The 17652-nt window shown below is 34.8% G+C and overlaps 1 protein-coding gene across 2 annotated transcripts in view; it reads right to left on the bottom strand.

Moving 5' to 3' along the window:
- Positions 1–3845: 3845 nt before the first annotated feature.
- Positions 3846–17652, bottom strand: part of LOC145252905 (glycine receptor subunit alpha-2-like) — a 228663-nt gene continuing 214856 nt past the window's right edge. For both annotated transcript variants that reach the window (XM_080112891.1, XM_080112890.1), the window contains one exon: positions 3846–5707. In XM_080112891.1, the coding sequence (XP_079969017.1) occupies positions 5537–5707 (171 nt within the window). In that variant the 3' untranslated portion in view covers positions 3846–5536. The remainder of the gene's footprint in view (positions 5708–17652) is intronic.

Genomic DNA, 17652 nt, shown 5'->3' on the forward strand with positions numbered 1-17652 from the left:
AGAAACCGAACCTGGGGTCGATACCACGAAAAAAAAAAAAGAAAAAAAGAAACACAACGTTTTAAAGGGGTCCAACATAATTTTAAAAAATAAATAAATAATACCACGGAAAAAGGAAAATTACACGATCACAGAATTCGAAAAAGAAAAAGAAACACAACGTTTTAAAAGGGTCCAACATAATTAAAAAAATAAATAAATAATACCACGGAAAAAGAAAAAAAATTACACGATCACAGAAATGCGAAGAAAAAAAAATGATGAAAAAAAAAAAATTTGAACATACACGCACACAGAGAACAAAAGATACAAGAAATATTAAAAAGAAAAAGAAGAAAAGGCCGATATGCCGTAAAAAGAAATTCGTAGTAATGGAAAAAAATAGTAAACAAGTCACCATGCGTAATTCATTGATAAATGAATTGGTCTGTTAAAAAAACACACACACACACACATACACGCGAAGGCAGAGATTGTGTCACCCATTATTATTGTTTTGATATGAAATCGTTTGGACGAATTGTTGAATTTAATCTGTCAATCAAAACAGGAATTTCAAAGGTCGCATGTACTCTCTATGAAACAGCGTGTAAATTGTTTTGAAATGCATTTTGTGTTCATAGTGAACTTTTCGGCTTTTGCGTGTTCATTTATTTTGTTTTTGAAAAAAAAAGGACAATTGTTTTGGACAGACTGTTGAATTGTTGTTTCTTACAGATGATTTTTTTTTTGTTGTTAAAAAAAAAAAAGTTATAACTGTTGCAAAATGTTTAAATGTATTAATGTATTTTTTTTTTGAAAATGTTTTTATGATGTTGAACAAATATTGTAAATTGTCTTATGTATGTAATGTTATGATTTTCACAGCAAGAATTCAAAGTTATCCGTAAATATACATTAGATTAAAATGATCTAGTAGAAAATAAGTTAAGACGTATGGTTGGCTTACAGATTCAGTTAGAATTTTAGAAGGGGGACAAGAATTAAAATTACGTAAACGGGCATTTGGAGAGTTTTTAGATGTGATACGCCGTAAGAAAGATGTTTTGTTTTAGCATTTGGTTTTGTTGTTTTTTTTTAGAGATCCTAAAATTTTTTCTCCAAGAAAAGTGACTTGGTAGGGATTGATAAGCACAAGATGTGCCCCTATACGAAAAATTTGCGAACCTGGTTAATTAAGTGCTTAAAATAAGCTAGTTGCACGTAACGACTCCAAGCAAAGTGGTAAGTCTTGGCTTAGTTAATAAACAGGCGTTGGAAAGAATACGAAAATTCTTAAGGGGACCAGTAAACCGATGAGAGGTAGTCCCGAGGCAATCACATATAGCTTAATGAAGTAAGAGACAAGCAAAAATATGCCGTAGATTACGTAAGAAAGATATAACCTTGTATTTTTTTTTAGAGACGCATGAATGTGGGATATATCTGCTGGATCTTGGAAGCCCTGGTGAGAGAAAAGAAAAATCACAAAAAACAAAACGGGCAATTAGATAGAATTTAGGCGCAATTACGGTGTTGGGCGCGAAACGTGTTAGTAAGTTAGGGGTGATATTTCTAAATCATCGTCGAAGTTTCAAAAATCCAAGCAAGGAAATCCGAGTGAATCCGTATGAGAGAAAAAAAAGGTATATCTTAAACTTCTGAAGCCAACCACAAAGATTTAAGTATATGAGCTTTGGTATGTCCCGTATGAGATAGTTATAGAATAAAAAAAAAAAACAAAGCCATACTTAATAAGACTAACCATGCGGAAAGAGAGATCAGAGCACTTTTGAGACGAAGGAAGTCGTCCATTTCGAGAAAGGTGAAAACCTCTAGTCTGCGGCATATGGGTGGCTGGAAAATAGCTGATGTGAATTATAGGAATACCCTACACCCAAAAAGTAAATGCCACAAAGATCAGAAAGGTTCTGATCTTATAAAAAAAAAAAAAATAATTGTGAAATCGGCCGTGAAGGGCTGACTAAAAGAGATTTTTTTTTGTGTTTTTTAGCCTGATCTTTCTAGCCGTGTGGTTGTGTAGATGTAAAAATAAAAAAAATTAAAAAAAATGTACTAAAGTTAAAAATGCATACATTTTTTTTTTGTGAAATATGGAAGGGAGGGATGTTACATGATAAGGGCTGTCCCCTGTTCATGTAAGTATAAAAATAGAGAGATTAGTTAAAATGGAAATAAGAGAAAGCAGAAATCTAACCCTGGACATAAGTTTTAAAGAACAATAGGTTTAAATGGAATGTCCAGTAAATTGTTAATTCGGATGAAATAAATAATAAATAAACTATTCAATTGTTAAAAGAATGTGGATAATAAAATATGAGTTAAATAAATTAGATATGTAGGTTAAATTCCTTTGTGGAAACAAACAAGGAAAATAGGTTATTGGGAAATCAATGTCGAAAACGTGCAAAGTCGCGCATGTTGAGACACGTGAATTTTGCTCACGTGGCCGGGATGCATGGAGTTCTCAATATAGCAGGTGGGAGTTAGTTGGGAGAGAGAGTCGGGGAGAGTCAGAGAGAGTCAGAGACAGTCAGGGGGACAGAGTGAGAAAACTCAGAGACAGGCGGACGTCTGAAGCGAGACGTTACTTCAGAAACTAAAATGTGAAACTTTGAGTTCTTAATGAGGAAGTCGACCGGTCGTCAGAAAATAAATTCACCATGTGTTTTGGATAAAGCTCATCTTTGTGTTGTGATTTCTACAAAAAGGTAAATTGTATTGTTATTATATGTCTGTGTTATAAAATGTCATTACATACACATCTCTCTCTCTAAGATACAACATCATATGTAATAAGACAAGAACTCTCACTAAGACTCATATTATTACTAATAAGAACTCACGTAACATACGCGCACAAGTGGTATAGTCTAATAATAATAATAATAACTATATAACAGCGAAACATGTAACCGAGGAATTTTACATTTTCGTGGCAGATGTTTGGGCAGAAAAAGGAAATGGGGTATGGGTAATAAGTTCTTAAACATTTTTAAAATACGTAGAACCAATTCAAAACTTGTTTGTGAGGGACTTTTCATATTTTGTAAGATCCCCTTTAAAAAAATCTCGCCGGTAAATATCACTTAATTAGTTTATTATTACATTTTTACATTTTAACACACACACACACACACACACACACTAATAAAAACAAGGGTAGACCAACACATTGCACATTCAATTCTTGTATTTTTTCTTTTAATATTCTTTTCATTTTTTCAACGCATTACACACGTTTTATATAAAAGATTTTTCATTTCATTTGAGGCAAATAATGCTAGTACCTTTATTATCCAATATCTTTCGGATTGTTTTCCCTCGTCGCCAGTTTGTTTCGGTGTACTTGCATTCAATATTTTCACGCGCCCGAAATCCTATATTATTTTCACTGGTCGCCATGTTTGTTTCCGCGCTTGCTTGCGTGCATTCAGTTTTTGCGCGTTTGTACATTAATTCTGTATACTAACTATTCAATAGCTATCTGTAATATATAATGACCCAACAGATTACGAGTAGTTTAATATTATATAAAAATCTTTATTTACAAATATAATAAGGTAATAATGTAAATGCAGACGATTTGTACTCAGTTCGAAAGATTTTTCTGAGATAAGTAAAACACATTTACAATACAAATATTAACATTAAATGAAATCATATTTATAATGAAATAATTGATTTATTTCAAACATATTCTATTGCATGTAATATGCTGTTTGAAATACGCACAGAAAACAATCTAAATTTGAACTGTTTTGAACAAATTATAAATCGATTTGTATTTTAACAAAGTTTAAAACTGAAATCGAATTAATAATTCATTTTTCTGGGGTTTTAATAGAAAACATTCTAATTTTTTTTCAAGTAAATTTGAAGACTTATATTAAATGGCATCATTTTTCTAAAAAAATTTTAAATGTAAATTTGAAGACTTAAATTAAATGACATCATTTTTATAAAAAAATATTAAAAGTAAATTTCAAGACTTAAATTAAATGACATAATTTTTATATGAATAGAAAACGTTTAATAACAAGTTAAATATATGATTGCAGCAGTTGAGTTTCTTACGATCGTTACATTACTTTAATATATATATATATATGCACATAAATGTATATATATATATATATATATATATAAAATTATGTAAATACAGTCATATTTTGCTACTATATGCAGACCGTTTCAATCATATTAGATATCATTAGGCACGAAAAATTAAGGTACACAAACTGAAAAGTTTCAACACCTTTTCAAATTTTGAGGGGAGTAATTTCGGCATGGGAGAAACTAAAGTTCTTCCGATAAAATCTTTAATTTCGCCCATCACCACTCATAGAGAATTTGCACTCCTAAAAATAGGAAAAGGTCTTAAATTTTTATCTAAATTCACCTTAACTCTATTAGTCAATGTTATTAGGTGTTTTCCTCGTAAATATATTGTAAGTGTTACGTGTATATTCAATGTAGATCAATCCTTACTAGATGCAATAATAGCTGAGGATGATATAAATGCTATCCAGCCAATTATGTTGAAGAGAACATTTTCTTAAATAATGTTAGATTGGAATTTCAATGTAAAATCCCAAGTTTGATATGAATATTCTTAAGTTGTATCCAAAAAATGCACATGAACTGTTGAAGTTAACATTGTTCACCACGTTCTTAATATAGCAATCAACGCCTGGGCAGTGGTCCTTATCGTGCTAATGTATATGTTCTTCATTCTGATCCAACTTCATTAGCTTGGTGTAACAATTTTTCACGTTAAATAATTGCAACAGATTATGACATTAAAAAGTCATCGATTTATTAATTCATTTATTCATGGTTCAAATAAATACACACATCTTGATGTTTTAAATTATTTTGATGAAATAAAACATAATTTACCAAGAATTAACATTAATTGTTTATTTGTTGTCTTCGTTAACACCAATGCCATGCTATCGGAGAAAATGCTAAAAGTAAATGTAAATGTAATGTTTTATGAGTATCGTTGTTACATCATTGATGAAATCACTTTCATGAAAACTATCACTGTATTCCATTGATAAATCGTTTATCAATAGTAAAGAATTAATCATTCATATTTCCGATGGCTATCAAGCGTAAATAACGTTGAAATATATTTGTTGGACACGAAGGGGGGCAATAATAAAAACTGCAAAGTTGATAAGATTAAAGTGTAAATAAAAAAGCTTCAAAATTAAATAACAAACGCACAAGAGAAGAAAGGTGTAAGGAGAGGGGAGAGTATTACTAGTAATAGAAGTGATAGTAAGTGATAAAAATTAAAATAGAAAAGTAGAAACAAAACAAGATACAAAAGAAAGTAGTGACGATGAGAGGAAATATAATAAGGTTAATGAGAAGAAACGGAGAATGGGGAGAAGCCGAAGATGGACACGAAGCTGACATAAAGAAGTCGTAATTATAAGTAATTATTACAGTAAAAGGTGTGAAAGTTATTACTACAGTAAAAGGTGTGAAAGTAAAACGCTGAGAGACGAAGAAATGATTCAGTTCATTCTTCATAGACGCCAAAGACGCCATAGACGAGCCAATAGATGATGCAGAACAAGGAGAAAGCGACCGGGAAGAGTATTCTTGCAACGAAATCGATATAAGCTGCTTTTTGTTGACTGCGTGGATCACGAATCCATTTGAAGCGTTTCGGTTTCTCCTGGGAATTAACCTGTGTGAAAAAAAAAAACGACACATGAAATCGATAATGAAACAATAAAGACAATAACTGCAAATAGAAATATAATACGTAGGTAAACGAAATAAACATTACAGCAAGATTACATAAGAAACTGAATGTCAGAAAAAATGATTGTGCTCATAAATATATATATTATTACAATAAAAACGGAAAAATAATAAATAGAAGTGCATACAAGGATGCATTAAATTAATATCTAGTTACTTTTACAGAGCTGTGAAAATGTGTTAAGATTTTTTTTTAATTACATTTTCACCCCAAACAAGGCACATTGCCACTTTGGTGTAGGGGGCTACTATCAGGGGCTGCAACTACTGGAGCACTATGTAGGGATTTTGGCAGCAAGATGCCGGTTCACGTTGCACTTGAACTTCTGCATGCCAGTACAGTTAGGGAAGCAGGAACCTGGAATGGAATTCCAGAGTCTAGCGGTTCTGGGGAAGAAACTACTGGGGTAGAAAGATCTTTTACATCTACGGATCTCTACTGTGAAGGGGTGGGATTTAGCTGCCTGCCGGGTATGTCGAGGGTGTCTTGCGTATGTATGTACTTGTTTATAAAAAGAATCGCAGTTGCTTAGTATTAGTAAGAAAACGATACATGAGTCGACCTTAAAGACGAAGTATAGGTTTAATTTGAAAAGATGCGTGGGTCATGGACACATTCTGCTTAACATATTTACACAAATATATGATGTTTGAGGCAGAATTCCTTCAAAAATAATTTAAAAAAAATCGAAAAATATAACTCATACTTCCGTCTCTGATTTTCGTCCAAATAATATTAAAGGTTTTCTATATTTCTTGCCCTCTCCACTACACAGGATAGTAATAGATGCATGTGTAGCATACTAAATGATAACTTAATCTATTGCAAGCTTATTAGTTTCTTCTTCTTCTCATTGAGATTTGCCGAATATTTTATTCTCATTGACAACTGCTTTTAACGCGATTATTCTTATTTGTATTTACTTATGTATAAATTACCAAATGTAACATACTTGTTGCAAACTGTACGTGTGTGTATTAAGGCAAGAGAATATCATTGATACATTATTTACATAAGCATCACCTCTTATCTAGGCCAAGAGGCAACTCGAGGATAAGTGTTAAAGAGTGTACAGTAGAAATTGGACAATATAGAAATCTTAAGTAATAGAAATTCGGTAAATTTGTTTACTTATATGGAGCGACTCATCAAAAACTTGTTTACGTTAAGACTTGAAGACAACCATATTATAGTCAGCTGGAAAGCAGGAAAACGGAAGACAATTCCACAGGCGTGCAGTTCTTAGAAATAAGCTTTCCTCATAAAATGTACGTTTAGTTTTATGCACAGATAAAGAGTGTGGGAAATTAGTGATAGTGTTTTCTGCTAGACAGGTGTTTTTGTGAAGGTTTGGCGAAGGAGAACCATAGATTAGAGCTCAGCCGATCATTTGCCATTAAAATAACGATAAAACTGAGACAAACTCGCAACAGCTCTTCTGTTAAAATGGGGTTACAGGGAAGAGAAAAGGAAATCCCCTACGAGGCTACGAAGTCTATTTTGAAATCTTACAAAGCAGGATAAGTCCTTTCTAACAGTTCCTATCAAAATGATGCATGTGGTAACATTATAACCAATAACCTGGCTTTTTATGTTTACCAATTACTGCCTTTAGTAAGTAATATTAAAACAATAGCTCAGAAATAACAACAGAACCACTATTTAGGTAAATATAACGTAAAATCTTCGAAAATCCCTACCCTGGACAACTTCATCAAAAATAAATATAAAAGCAAAAATTTAATCAGGGATAAAAATGATGTACTATAGCCCAAGCAACAATACATAGAACTTACGAACAGCACACTCACAGAATATCAGAAACAGTTCATTAACTTAGGACTTAAGTGTTTCCTGTCAGGAAAATACAGTTTAAGCATAAAACAAAGTAAAATAGTAACATGTACTTAAAATATAATGATTATATCACGACTTATTCCAATCACAATGACAAAAAAAAAAACGTTTTAAAACCGATAAAACTGCAAACATCGTACTCCCCTATCAAGGAAGAACACACAATTAAATTACCATTCGAATTGCTTATACGTATACAAGGTGGAACGATACAATAAAAAGACGACATGATTACATTTTCGTTTGATGAAAGCCGTTTTTCTTTTTTTTGTTGTCGACCATCTACTAGTCGGCTGATTTTGTACAAATTCCAATCTTCACCGATCAGAAATCCGCCGCTGTAAAACTCATTCTTTTTACTGATCCTAGTTATTACAATATGACCATTACCACCATCCTTAAAATGCATTAATATATTGATACGTATAACAGGGACGTGTCCTGGGTTATGAAAACAATTTTTTCGGCGCCTGTTATGATATTTGGTGTGGTTTCACGTGAGGGCCGTATCGATCCACCTCACATATTCGAAGTCGGCTTGAAAGACAACCCCAAATTGTAACTCGATGAGCTGAAGCTCCAACTTGATTCTTATTCCATTTGTGCAATGGATTAATAATCACGCTGGCATTTTAGATATTTCGGTGGGCCATCTCGCCTCTGCAGAAATTACAGACTTAGTTGGATTATACATCATATATAACCTTACTAACGTCATTGAAGTTGACACGAACCGCTTATATAGAGATAATTGCCTTTTTTATTGTAGAAAATGCTCACGTCCCTAAATATGATTGGATGAAAAAATTATCATAGAAGAGTTCAGGAAAATACCTCTTAATGTTTAACTTACCACGAACATTAAAATGTTACACTTAACTTCAACAAAAGAACTTATAAGAACTATAAGAAAGAGAATACTAACCACCTTACTTGCCAACTTCCTTTCTTATCATCCTAAACATATTCCCTTATAGTATTAGCAGAAGAATTAGTTCAAACTTCTCATCCAAATTAATTTCCGATAAACATAAAGATTGTTTTTACAACAAGGCCTTAGTAAACAATGGACATCAGAGAAGCAAGTTAGAATATAAAGAAACTTCAAGTAAAACACTCACATCAAGAAAAGCCTGTAAAATAAAAATCATTTAGTTTATTCACCCCTTTCTAAGCATATCGCCACTTTGTATTTGGGGACATGTCTAGGAATGATTAACAATATATTTGTTTATGTTACATTAAATTTGTGCATATTAGTACAGCCAGGGAATCATGCAGCAGGAGGGAATTCAAAATTCGAACTGCTCGAGGGAAGAATCTATCAGAATAGAAAGCTTTCTGGCATTTAGATACATCAACAGTGGAGAGTTGAGATCTTATTGCTAAGCAGGTTTTACGGGGATATGTACGCCGAGAGGGTACAAGTGAAACAAGTTCATCAGAACATATTCCATTAAAATATTTTTTAAAACAGGCACCCGCTACATTGCGGCAATGGGATAGGGGGCTGGAGTTTGGTTGATAAAGTGGGAGCGACTAGATTGGCAACTCTTTTTTTGGACTGTCTAAGATAGAGAGATCTGTGGTAGATGCACCAACCCAGATGTGGCAACACTACTCCATGCATAGGCGAATGGTAGTCCTGTAAATATACAGGCCATTGTCAGGTATGAGTAGTTTTCTAGCTCGATAGAGAGAACCTACATTCTTTGCAGCAGCCTTTACAATGTCCTCACTGCATTTATTACAGTTCATATTGCCTGCAAATGTTAGATGGAAAGATTTTAAGGTAGAATTCTCAGGTAGGGTGCTATTTGTCATGCATATAGACGGATGGAGATGCGTCTTGTAATATTTAAAGGAGAGCAGCTGTTTTACTAGCATTAAATTTTACCACCCGTTTGCAACCCCAATCCACTGTAGTCGGGAGGCCATTTTTTAACGATTCTGCAATTGCCTTGGATTTATATAACTCTGTTCTTCCGTCATGCATATTATAGAGCGTTTTATCATCAGTAAATATACCCATCTCAGGCACACTATTATGAGGGAGGTCGTTAATGAGTATCAGGAGTAATAATGGTCCAAGGATCGACCCCTGGGAATATCCGCATTAATGTTATGCTGCTTGGATGTGCGTCTGTCATCGACAACCTGTGCGCTTCTATTGTATAAGAACGATCTTATATTTAGTATACGCCCAGTTATACATAACAATTTAATTTTCAATAGCATCCTTTTATGCCATACTTTGTCAAAGGCCTTGGATATATCAAGGACTACAGTCTGGTTTTGCACGCCTTAATCAGTGCATGGTAAATGCGTTCAGAGATGATTGTTAAAATATCTGCAGTAGACGACCGTGTCTGAATCCATACTGTTTGTCAGAGAGAAAATTTGCTTTTTCGAGGTAGTGAACCAGTGCTTGATTAATTAAGATCTCAAAGATTTTAGCGAATAATGGGGGAGAGTAATCGGGCGATAATTGAGAGCGTATGTTCTCTTTCACCAGAACTCTTGTACACTTATACTACAAAGACAATCTTCCAGCTATTAGGAAAGCAGGTATTTATTGTTGAGCTTGGAAAGTATGGGGGGTAGTTCGACTGAACATTTCTTAATTAGTATAGCAGAGATGGGATCAGATCTACACGCCTTTGAGCTGTCTAAGTATTTAATGATATCACGGACATGAGAAGGAGTGATTCTTAGACAATTTAATGTTGTTCAGTCCGCATAAGGAAATTTGGGAGGAAGTTTGTTGACTCTAAGATGTAGTTCAAGTAATGATAAACAATATGGTAGGTGGTCAAGAATAATAGGTGAAGATTGGAATTTCTGCAATCAAAATAATATACATGGAAATTACAGAAATAAATACTTAAGAAGACTCTCCCACATATCAAGGCTATATGTAAAGATTAAATGCATGAAGATACGGTTAACATCAAATGGTAGCCATTAATGAAATCAAATATTAGAATAATTAGCACCGTTTTTACAGAATATATATTGTTTCTTATTAAAGACATAGCTGATAGAATTCACTAAGAATTAATCTACGAATGAGTAAATTTTGACTTAAAAATGTTTGTTTCATGTTTGTTTCATGTTTGTTTCAAACATCGTTAACCTCATCATGTTATGTTAGCTTCTTGTTTGGTCTGCACTGCATATTGAATCATGCCAGCTTCTGTACGGTTATCGTTTCTATGGTTGCAAAAGATAGCTTATGAATCATTATTTAATCAAAATGCCTATCGTTAGTGGAATTCATAAGATCTCATTAATTACTATTATTCAGATTCTTACATGATATATATATATACATATATATATATATATATATATATATATATATATATATATATATATATATATATATCATAGAAATAAACCTGAATCTGTCTAGATGAAGACATGCATTGTCCATAAACTTTACAGCTACTGTTCTGAAAAGTTAACACAAGAGAATAGACGTGCTAACACGAATCCAGTAAAATAAGCATATATTTGTTACGCATTAACTTACTGCTTAATCACACGTGAATTAGGCTACATTGATTTTGAAAACGTGTCATATGAAGACATCCTTTATTTTTAGAAATATATGTTACATATATTTGTTTCTCACAGTAAGCTTTTTAATCAATTTGTTATTTACAATAGATGAAGTGATCAGGGACTGAATGGAAATGGATAAGAAAGTGAACAACTAAATTATAGAATATGTATTAAATGCGCACACGATATCCACTAGTATATCACGTATATAATAATGTTCATTTCAATATTCATTAACTATGGAATAGCATAATGCAACGTTCAAGCCAAGTACATAAATAACGCGCATCGTTCAATTTTACGATCTTATCTTTTGTAGGAGGCCGACGTTTACCCATTTAAAAGATAAGAAAATATCTTACATTCTTCTCGAAGATATAGAAAGCTTTATAATGTAATCGGATTTTGCTATGGATCAAGTTTGGAAATCCGATAGAGATCAAACCTGACACCAGCTGAAATTATTCCGTGTTTAGGTAGTAAATAAGCGAATTTAAGCCACACTCTGTGTTTCTATTATGGTTGTGTTAGCAAATGTAATTTCAAACTAAAAAAAACATCGCTGCTTTTATGCCATCGCCCTTTGTATGACGCAGGTTTCACTTTCACTAATGCAGTTCTACTTGTCAGTTTTGATTAGACTTCGTTTATACTGTATGGAACCGCATCTTTCGTTGAGTTTTGCTTACTCTGCGATTTTTCACTTTGTTGCAACGCTGGAATTAAATTTATCGTGCGATTCTGACCAACTGGGGAAGAACATTAATTTATCTCAGAACCGTCTCGTTGTTCGTAAATTCGTGGTTGTGAATCACTAACAAAATTGCAAATTTTCTTTTATTTTTGCATCGTTTGTGCATACATTCCTCTTAGCTATATCAGCTTAAATATGTGAAGGACCATGTGTGATGTAACGAAATGCTTTGGGAATGTAACTGGAGTTAAAAAAATGGAATTGAACAGTAAGCTCACCTACATGACAGAAGCAGGTATTCGCGCCACAAATAATATTCAAACATATGTAAATTCTTACATCTTACTTTATATTCTTCTTCACTTTTCGTAAAACATGCAACCATAAAAAAGTAGGAATAAAACATTTAAACATCGATATTTTTACGTATGAAAAATATTGCTGATTGGATTATATTTATAATCTATTATTTAACACGTATTATTTTTATTTATTTATTTTTTTTAATCCATTTTCACCCCAAACAAGGCACAGTGCCACTTTGAAGCAGGGGGCTACTATTAGGCACTTAATTAGCGGGGTCATTATGAAGGGAGATGAGTAGAAAGATGTTTGTTTACATTACACTTGAACTTCTGCATATCATTGCAGTGGGGAAAGCGGAATCCCGGAAGGGAGTTCCAAGGACCCGCAGTTCTGGGGAAGAAACTATTGGAGTAAAAGGCTTTCTTGCACCTAGGGATCTCTACTGTAAAGGGATGAGACTTAGTAGCTTGTCGGGTTTGTCGGGGGAAGTTACGTCGGGGAGGTACAAGTGTTTGCAGTTCGTCAGAGCATTAACCATTAAAGTATTTGTAGAACAGGCAGAGGGATGCAACATCTCGTCGATGGGACAGAGGCTGAAGCCTAGATGACAGTTCAGGACCTATCAGGTTGGCGACTCTCTTTTGAACCCTGTCCAGGAGCGAGAGACAAGCAGCAGATGATCCAGCCCTGATGTGACAACAATACTCGATACATGGGCGAATGGTTGCTTTATAGAGGTATAGGATACTGTCAGGCGTAAGTAGTTTTCTAGCACGGTAGAGGGAGAAAACCTTCCTTGCAGCAGCCCTGGCAATGCTCTCAATGTATCTATTCCCGTTCATGCTCCCTGTAAACGTTAGGCCGAGGAGTTTAAAAGAAGTACTTTCAAGCAATGTGTTCATGGCAATTGTTATGGGTGGGAGAGAAAGTTTCTTGTAGTTATTGAAGGAAACAGCCTAGTCTTAGCAGCATTGAATGTGACCAACCATTTTTGCCCCCATTCCACTACGGATTGGAGGTCATCCTCTAGTTTCTGCCATTTTCTTGGATATGTGTTCATTTGTTTTCCCCTCATATCTGTTATAGAGAGTGGTGTCATCGGCAAATATACCCATCTCCGAAACAATTTTATCAGGGAGGTCATTTATGAATATCATGTATAATAAAGGTCCAAGGATAGACCCCTGAGGTACTCCCGCATTTATGTCATATTGTTTGGATGTACGACCGTCGAGGACAACTTTGATTTTTCTATTACTTAAGAAGGATTTAATTACATTGTGAATTCTTCCAGTGATTCCATATGATCTAATTTTCCTTAGAAGACCATCGTGCCATACCCTGTCAAAAGCCTTAGATATATCAAGGGGCACCGCTCTACCCTCCCCTGTTTTACCCAATGAACGGTATATACGTTCAGAAACTACAGTTAAAATATCTGCTGTTGAACGGGCTTGCCTGAATCCATAGTTTGTCAGTCAGGAGTTTAGCAGCTGTTAGGTGCTGGACTAGGGCTTGATTAACTAAGGACTCAAATATTTTTGGCGAAAAGCGGGAGGAGGCTAATGGAGCGATAATTTAGTGGGTCAGTTCTTTCACCAGAATTCTTGAAGACTGGTACCACAGAGGCGGTTTTCCAGCAGTCGGGAAAACAAGATTCGTTGAGGCATTCATTGTAAAGTTTGGACAGAACTGGAGCAACCTCGGCAGAACATTTTTTTAATAGCACAGCCGGGATGACATCTGGTCCACATGCCTTTGAGGTGTCTAGGTTTTTTATAATAGCATGTACCTGAGAAGAGGTGATTTTCAAATCGTCTAGTGTGGCGTCTGTTCGCAGAGGAAACTCAGGGAATGAGTGGTGTATCGAGTTCAGTGTGGAGTTTGAGGCAAACCGACTGGCAAGCAGATTAGCCTTGTCAGTTGCCGTGCAAGCAACCTCATGATTGTTTGATAGTGGGGGAATAGTTTACTGTCCATTATTTACTACACTGTTGTAGATTTTCCAAAAATCCCGGGTTCCTAATTTCTGTGCTTCGATGCGTTTTCTGGTGGTTTCAGAGTAATCAGTCTTAGCTGTCTCTATCACTCTCTTACAATTATTTCTAGCTTATATAAACTTCTGTTTATTTGAGCTGCACTTATGTCGGTTGAATCTGCGGAACGCATGCTGCCTTTGACAAATGGCAGCTGCACAAGCAGAAGTACACCATTGGGGAGAGTGGGGCTTGCTATAGAATTTCTGTGCGGGAACATGTGCTTCAATAGCAGTTTTGAACCATTCAGTGGTCTCATTTGCACACTGTTCCGCTGGAAGAGAAAAGATATTTTGCCATGGGACATCTCTGATGAGCTCCCTGATGGCTTCCCAATCATACTTTTTGTAATACCTCGTTGTTTTGAGTAGTGGGTCTTCAGTTTTAGGGCGAGAATTTAGGCTGATTTCTACCATTATCACAGCGTGATCAGCATTCCCGAGTGGGCTGTGGGCATTTGTTGTACAGTCATTGGGAACCGTTGTCAGAAAGAGATCTAGAAGTGAGGCATGTTGATCTTGCTGGTCTGGGAAACGTGTCGGAAATGTAACCAACTGAGATAGGGAATGGGATATAGAGAAGCTATGTGTTGCGCTACCAGCTACGTCTGTGTGATTAGAGAATCCTAGCCAGTTACTGTGGTGGACATTGAAGTCACCAAATACATGTATCTGTGCGCTAGTATCGAGGGAGAGTGCTATATCTATACTGTTTGAGACTTTGTTTATTAGGGTACAGAGAGCGGTAGAGAAAATACAATTATTCACTTCATTTGGATTTTTACAAACATTTAATTATTACAATAATACTGTATATGTAATTGCCGGCGTTCTTCATTTGCATCGTAAACTTTAGAGTAATCTAAGTAAATTTTAGAAGATATACATGTAATACACAATAGTATTCGTCTCAGACATGATTGTGCAGAATTAATCGTTATTTCTTTTTACTCTGAACATCTCTTGTCGGTATAGGTATCCTAGAGATTTTCAGTCAAAATTCTTTCAAGTCTTTGTGAAATATATGGTTTTCATCATCATCCTGTTATCCATCTTAGGCAGTGCCCGAGTGATATAACAGGCCCACATCGGATCATGGCTCGCTTATGAGAAATTTATGAGGATAGGTGTGATAGTCTGCACGTTTAGTATCGTGAATCAAACAGCATATTTCTCGCAGGTATACTGTCGCCTTCTAAATCGGTGTAGATGGCACAATAACAATAAAAACAACAACAAAACAATCAACAATAAAATACATAAAATCCTTTGATGCTGCTAATAAACTCTCTTAAATATTATTGTCTCTTTACATATCATTATTAGCTGAACGTCCGGCGTTGCCCGGTCGTAAAGTACGCTTAAACATGATATTTTAATTCATGCAGACTGCATATGTATTCCTGTTATAGAAACACTCTTTTATTGATATATTATATTTCGAGGAAAAATTTGCCGGGTGAACTAATACGCAAAAATTAATAATGATTATATCGGCTATCAAATTCCGTCTGTGTGTGTGTGTGTTTTTTTGTTTTGATTACTATGTCCCGTCACCTGTTATTTGAGCTTGGCTATCTTCAAAATAATTATTCTTCTCTCATAGATAAAAAAAGAAGAATTTTATGTTACATCGGTCAAGGTTACACCGGTGTAACGTAAACTATATCCCGTAATTTGTCTATATCTATAAGAGAAGAAATACTAGTTTTCTGATCGGGTTTTTACATTTTCGATTCTTATCGCATGAATTTCTGTAGAAAACATAGGTAAGAACGCTGCCAGAAATATAAATTACATTAGTGTGAACTTTGCAAGGGATAAACCTAGTCTTTATAGAAGGAACACAAACATAAAATGACTTTTTTTATAATAGTAAAGAAATACATAGAAGAACAGAAAATGGTAAAAGCTGACAAAATGGAACTGAAAATAAACTTACACATTTTTATATTGGTGCTTTTCTTTTTCGTCGCACACACTACGAGTCAAACGAAGCCCTGGTCATTTAGCTCCAGTGACTAAAATTAGAAGTTCATTCTAATAGTAAGACATCTGATTTTTAACTGCCACACTAAACAGTTGAAGAGCTACAAATCTAGAAGCAATACCATTAAAATAATTTGGCCACCAACATATTTTTACAGAGCACTTACCGTCTTAAAAAAAAAACACATTTGGCTCTTTTGAAACATTTTGGTGCGCGCTTTGTCTCTAACAGTATGCCGCCACACTGAAATCGACGCACTCATCAAATTAACTGTGCTGACATCAAGTAAACTGACTTCTTCAATATTCAACAAGCGGCGATGAATGTTTATCAGTTCATTTTCTCCTGTGGAGATATTACATCACGCAACATGGGTTCTGACGCACGTGATTGAATGCTGTTGTTCCTTAGTATCTCATACCGTTGATATCTGTAACAAGGAGATGAAACTTCCGGCTCATAATAGAGTAAGTTTTGTCGTCCTAAAAAATGCAATTTCTAGCTTCCTCTGATCCATGTTGGTTGATTGAAAAAATAAAAAGCATTATTTTCAGAATGTCCCTCGTATTTCATGGATATTAATTATCTGACTGATGACCGTGCATTCTTTTGGATTCATATTATACTATTATGATGCACAAACTCAAACAGAAGTAAACAAACTACCAGAATCATCTTTTACTTTCAAATCTTTGTGAGACACGATTCTCTTGTGAGCCTACCTCCAAGTATCGGCTGAATTATGTTAGAAACGTGCTTTATCTGCCTTTTATATATGACTAGCGGGGGATACCCGGCGTTTCCCGGGGTTTGTAGGTGTGTGTATGGGGGTAATTAAAAATCCTGCTTAAATATTATAAAAAAGACGATGTAAAAAAAACAAAAACAAAACCAAAACGGAAAAAAATGGCATAAATAAACCTGTGCATGGAGGAGAGGTAAACTTAAGAATAAGCGAAGCAATAAAAAAAAACGTTGCCCGGGTGTTTAAAGGTGTAAAAGAAAAAATTTTTTGGTCGGAAAAAGGGATTGAACCCGGAAGCCTTGACGCGGAGGTGGAAACCAAAGCCAACTTCCCCAGAACCGCTAGACTCTGGAATTGCATTCCAGATTCCTGCTTCCCTAACTGTACTGACATGCAGAAGTTCAGGTGTAACGTGAACAGACATCTTGCTACCCAACTCCCAACATAGTGCCCCAGTAGTTGCTGCCCCTGATAGTAGCCCCCTACACCAAAGTGGCAATGTGCCTTGTTTGGGGTGAAAATGTAATTAAAATATTTTTTTTTATAAAACCTGCTTAACCGTCTCAACCACGAGTGAGAGTAATTGATTAGCGTGTTAAGTTAAGGCTTATAAAGCTAGTAAAAGAGTTTTGATTGACAGGAAGACGCTAAATGAGGTCATCGTGGGATCGTT

The sequence above is a fragment of the Euprymna scolopes genome, chromosome 3 (genome assembly GCF_053919585.1).
Source record: "Euprymna scolopes isolate OS-2025 chromosome 3, ASM5391958v1, whole genome shotgun sequence".
NCBI lineage: Eukaryota > Metazoa > Mollusca > Cephalopoda > Sepiida > Sepiolidae > Euprymna > Euprymna scolopes.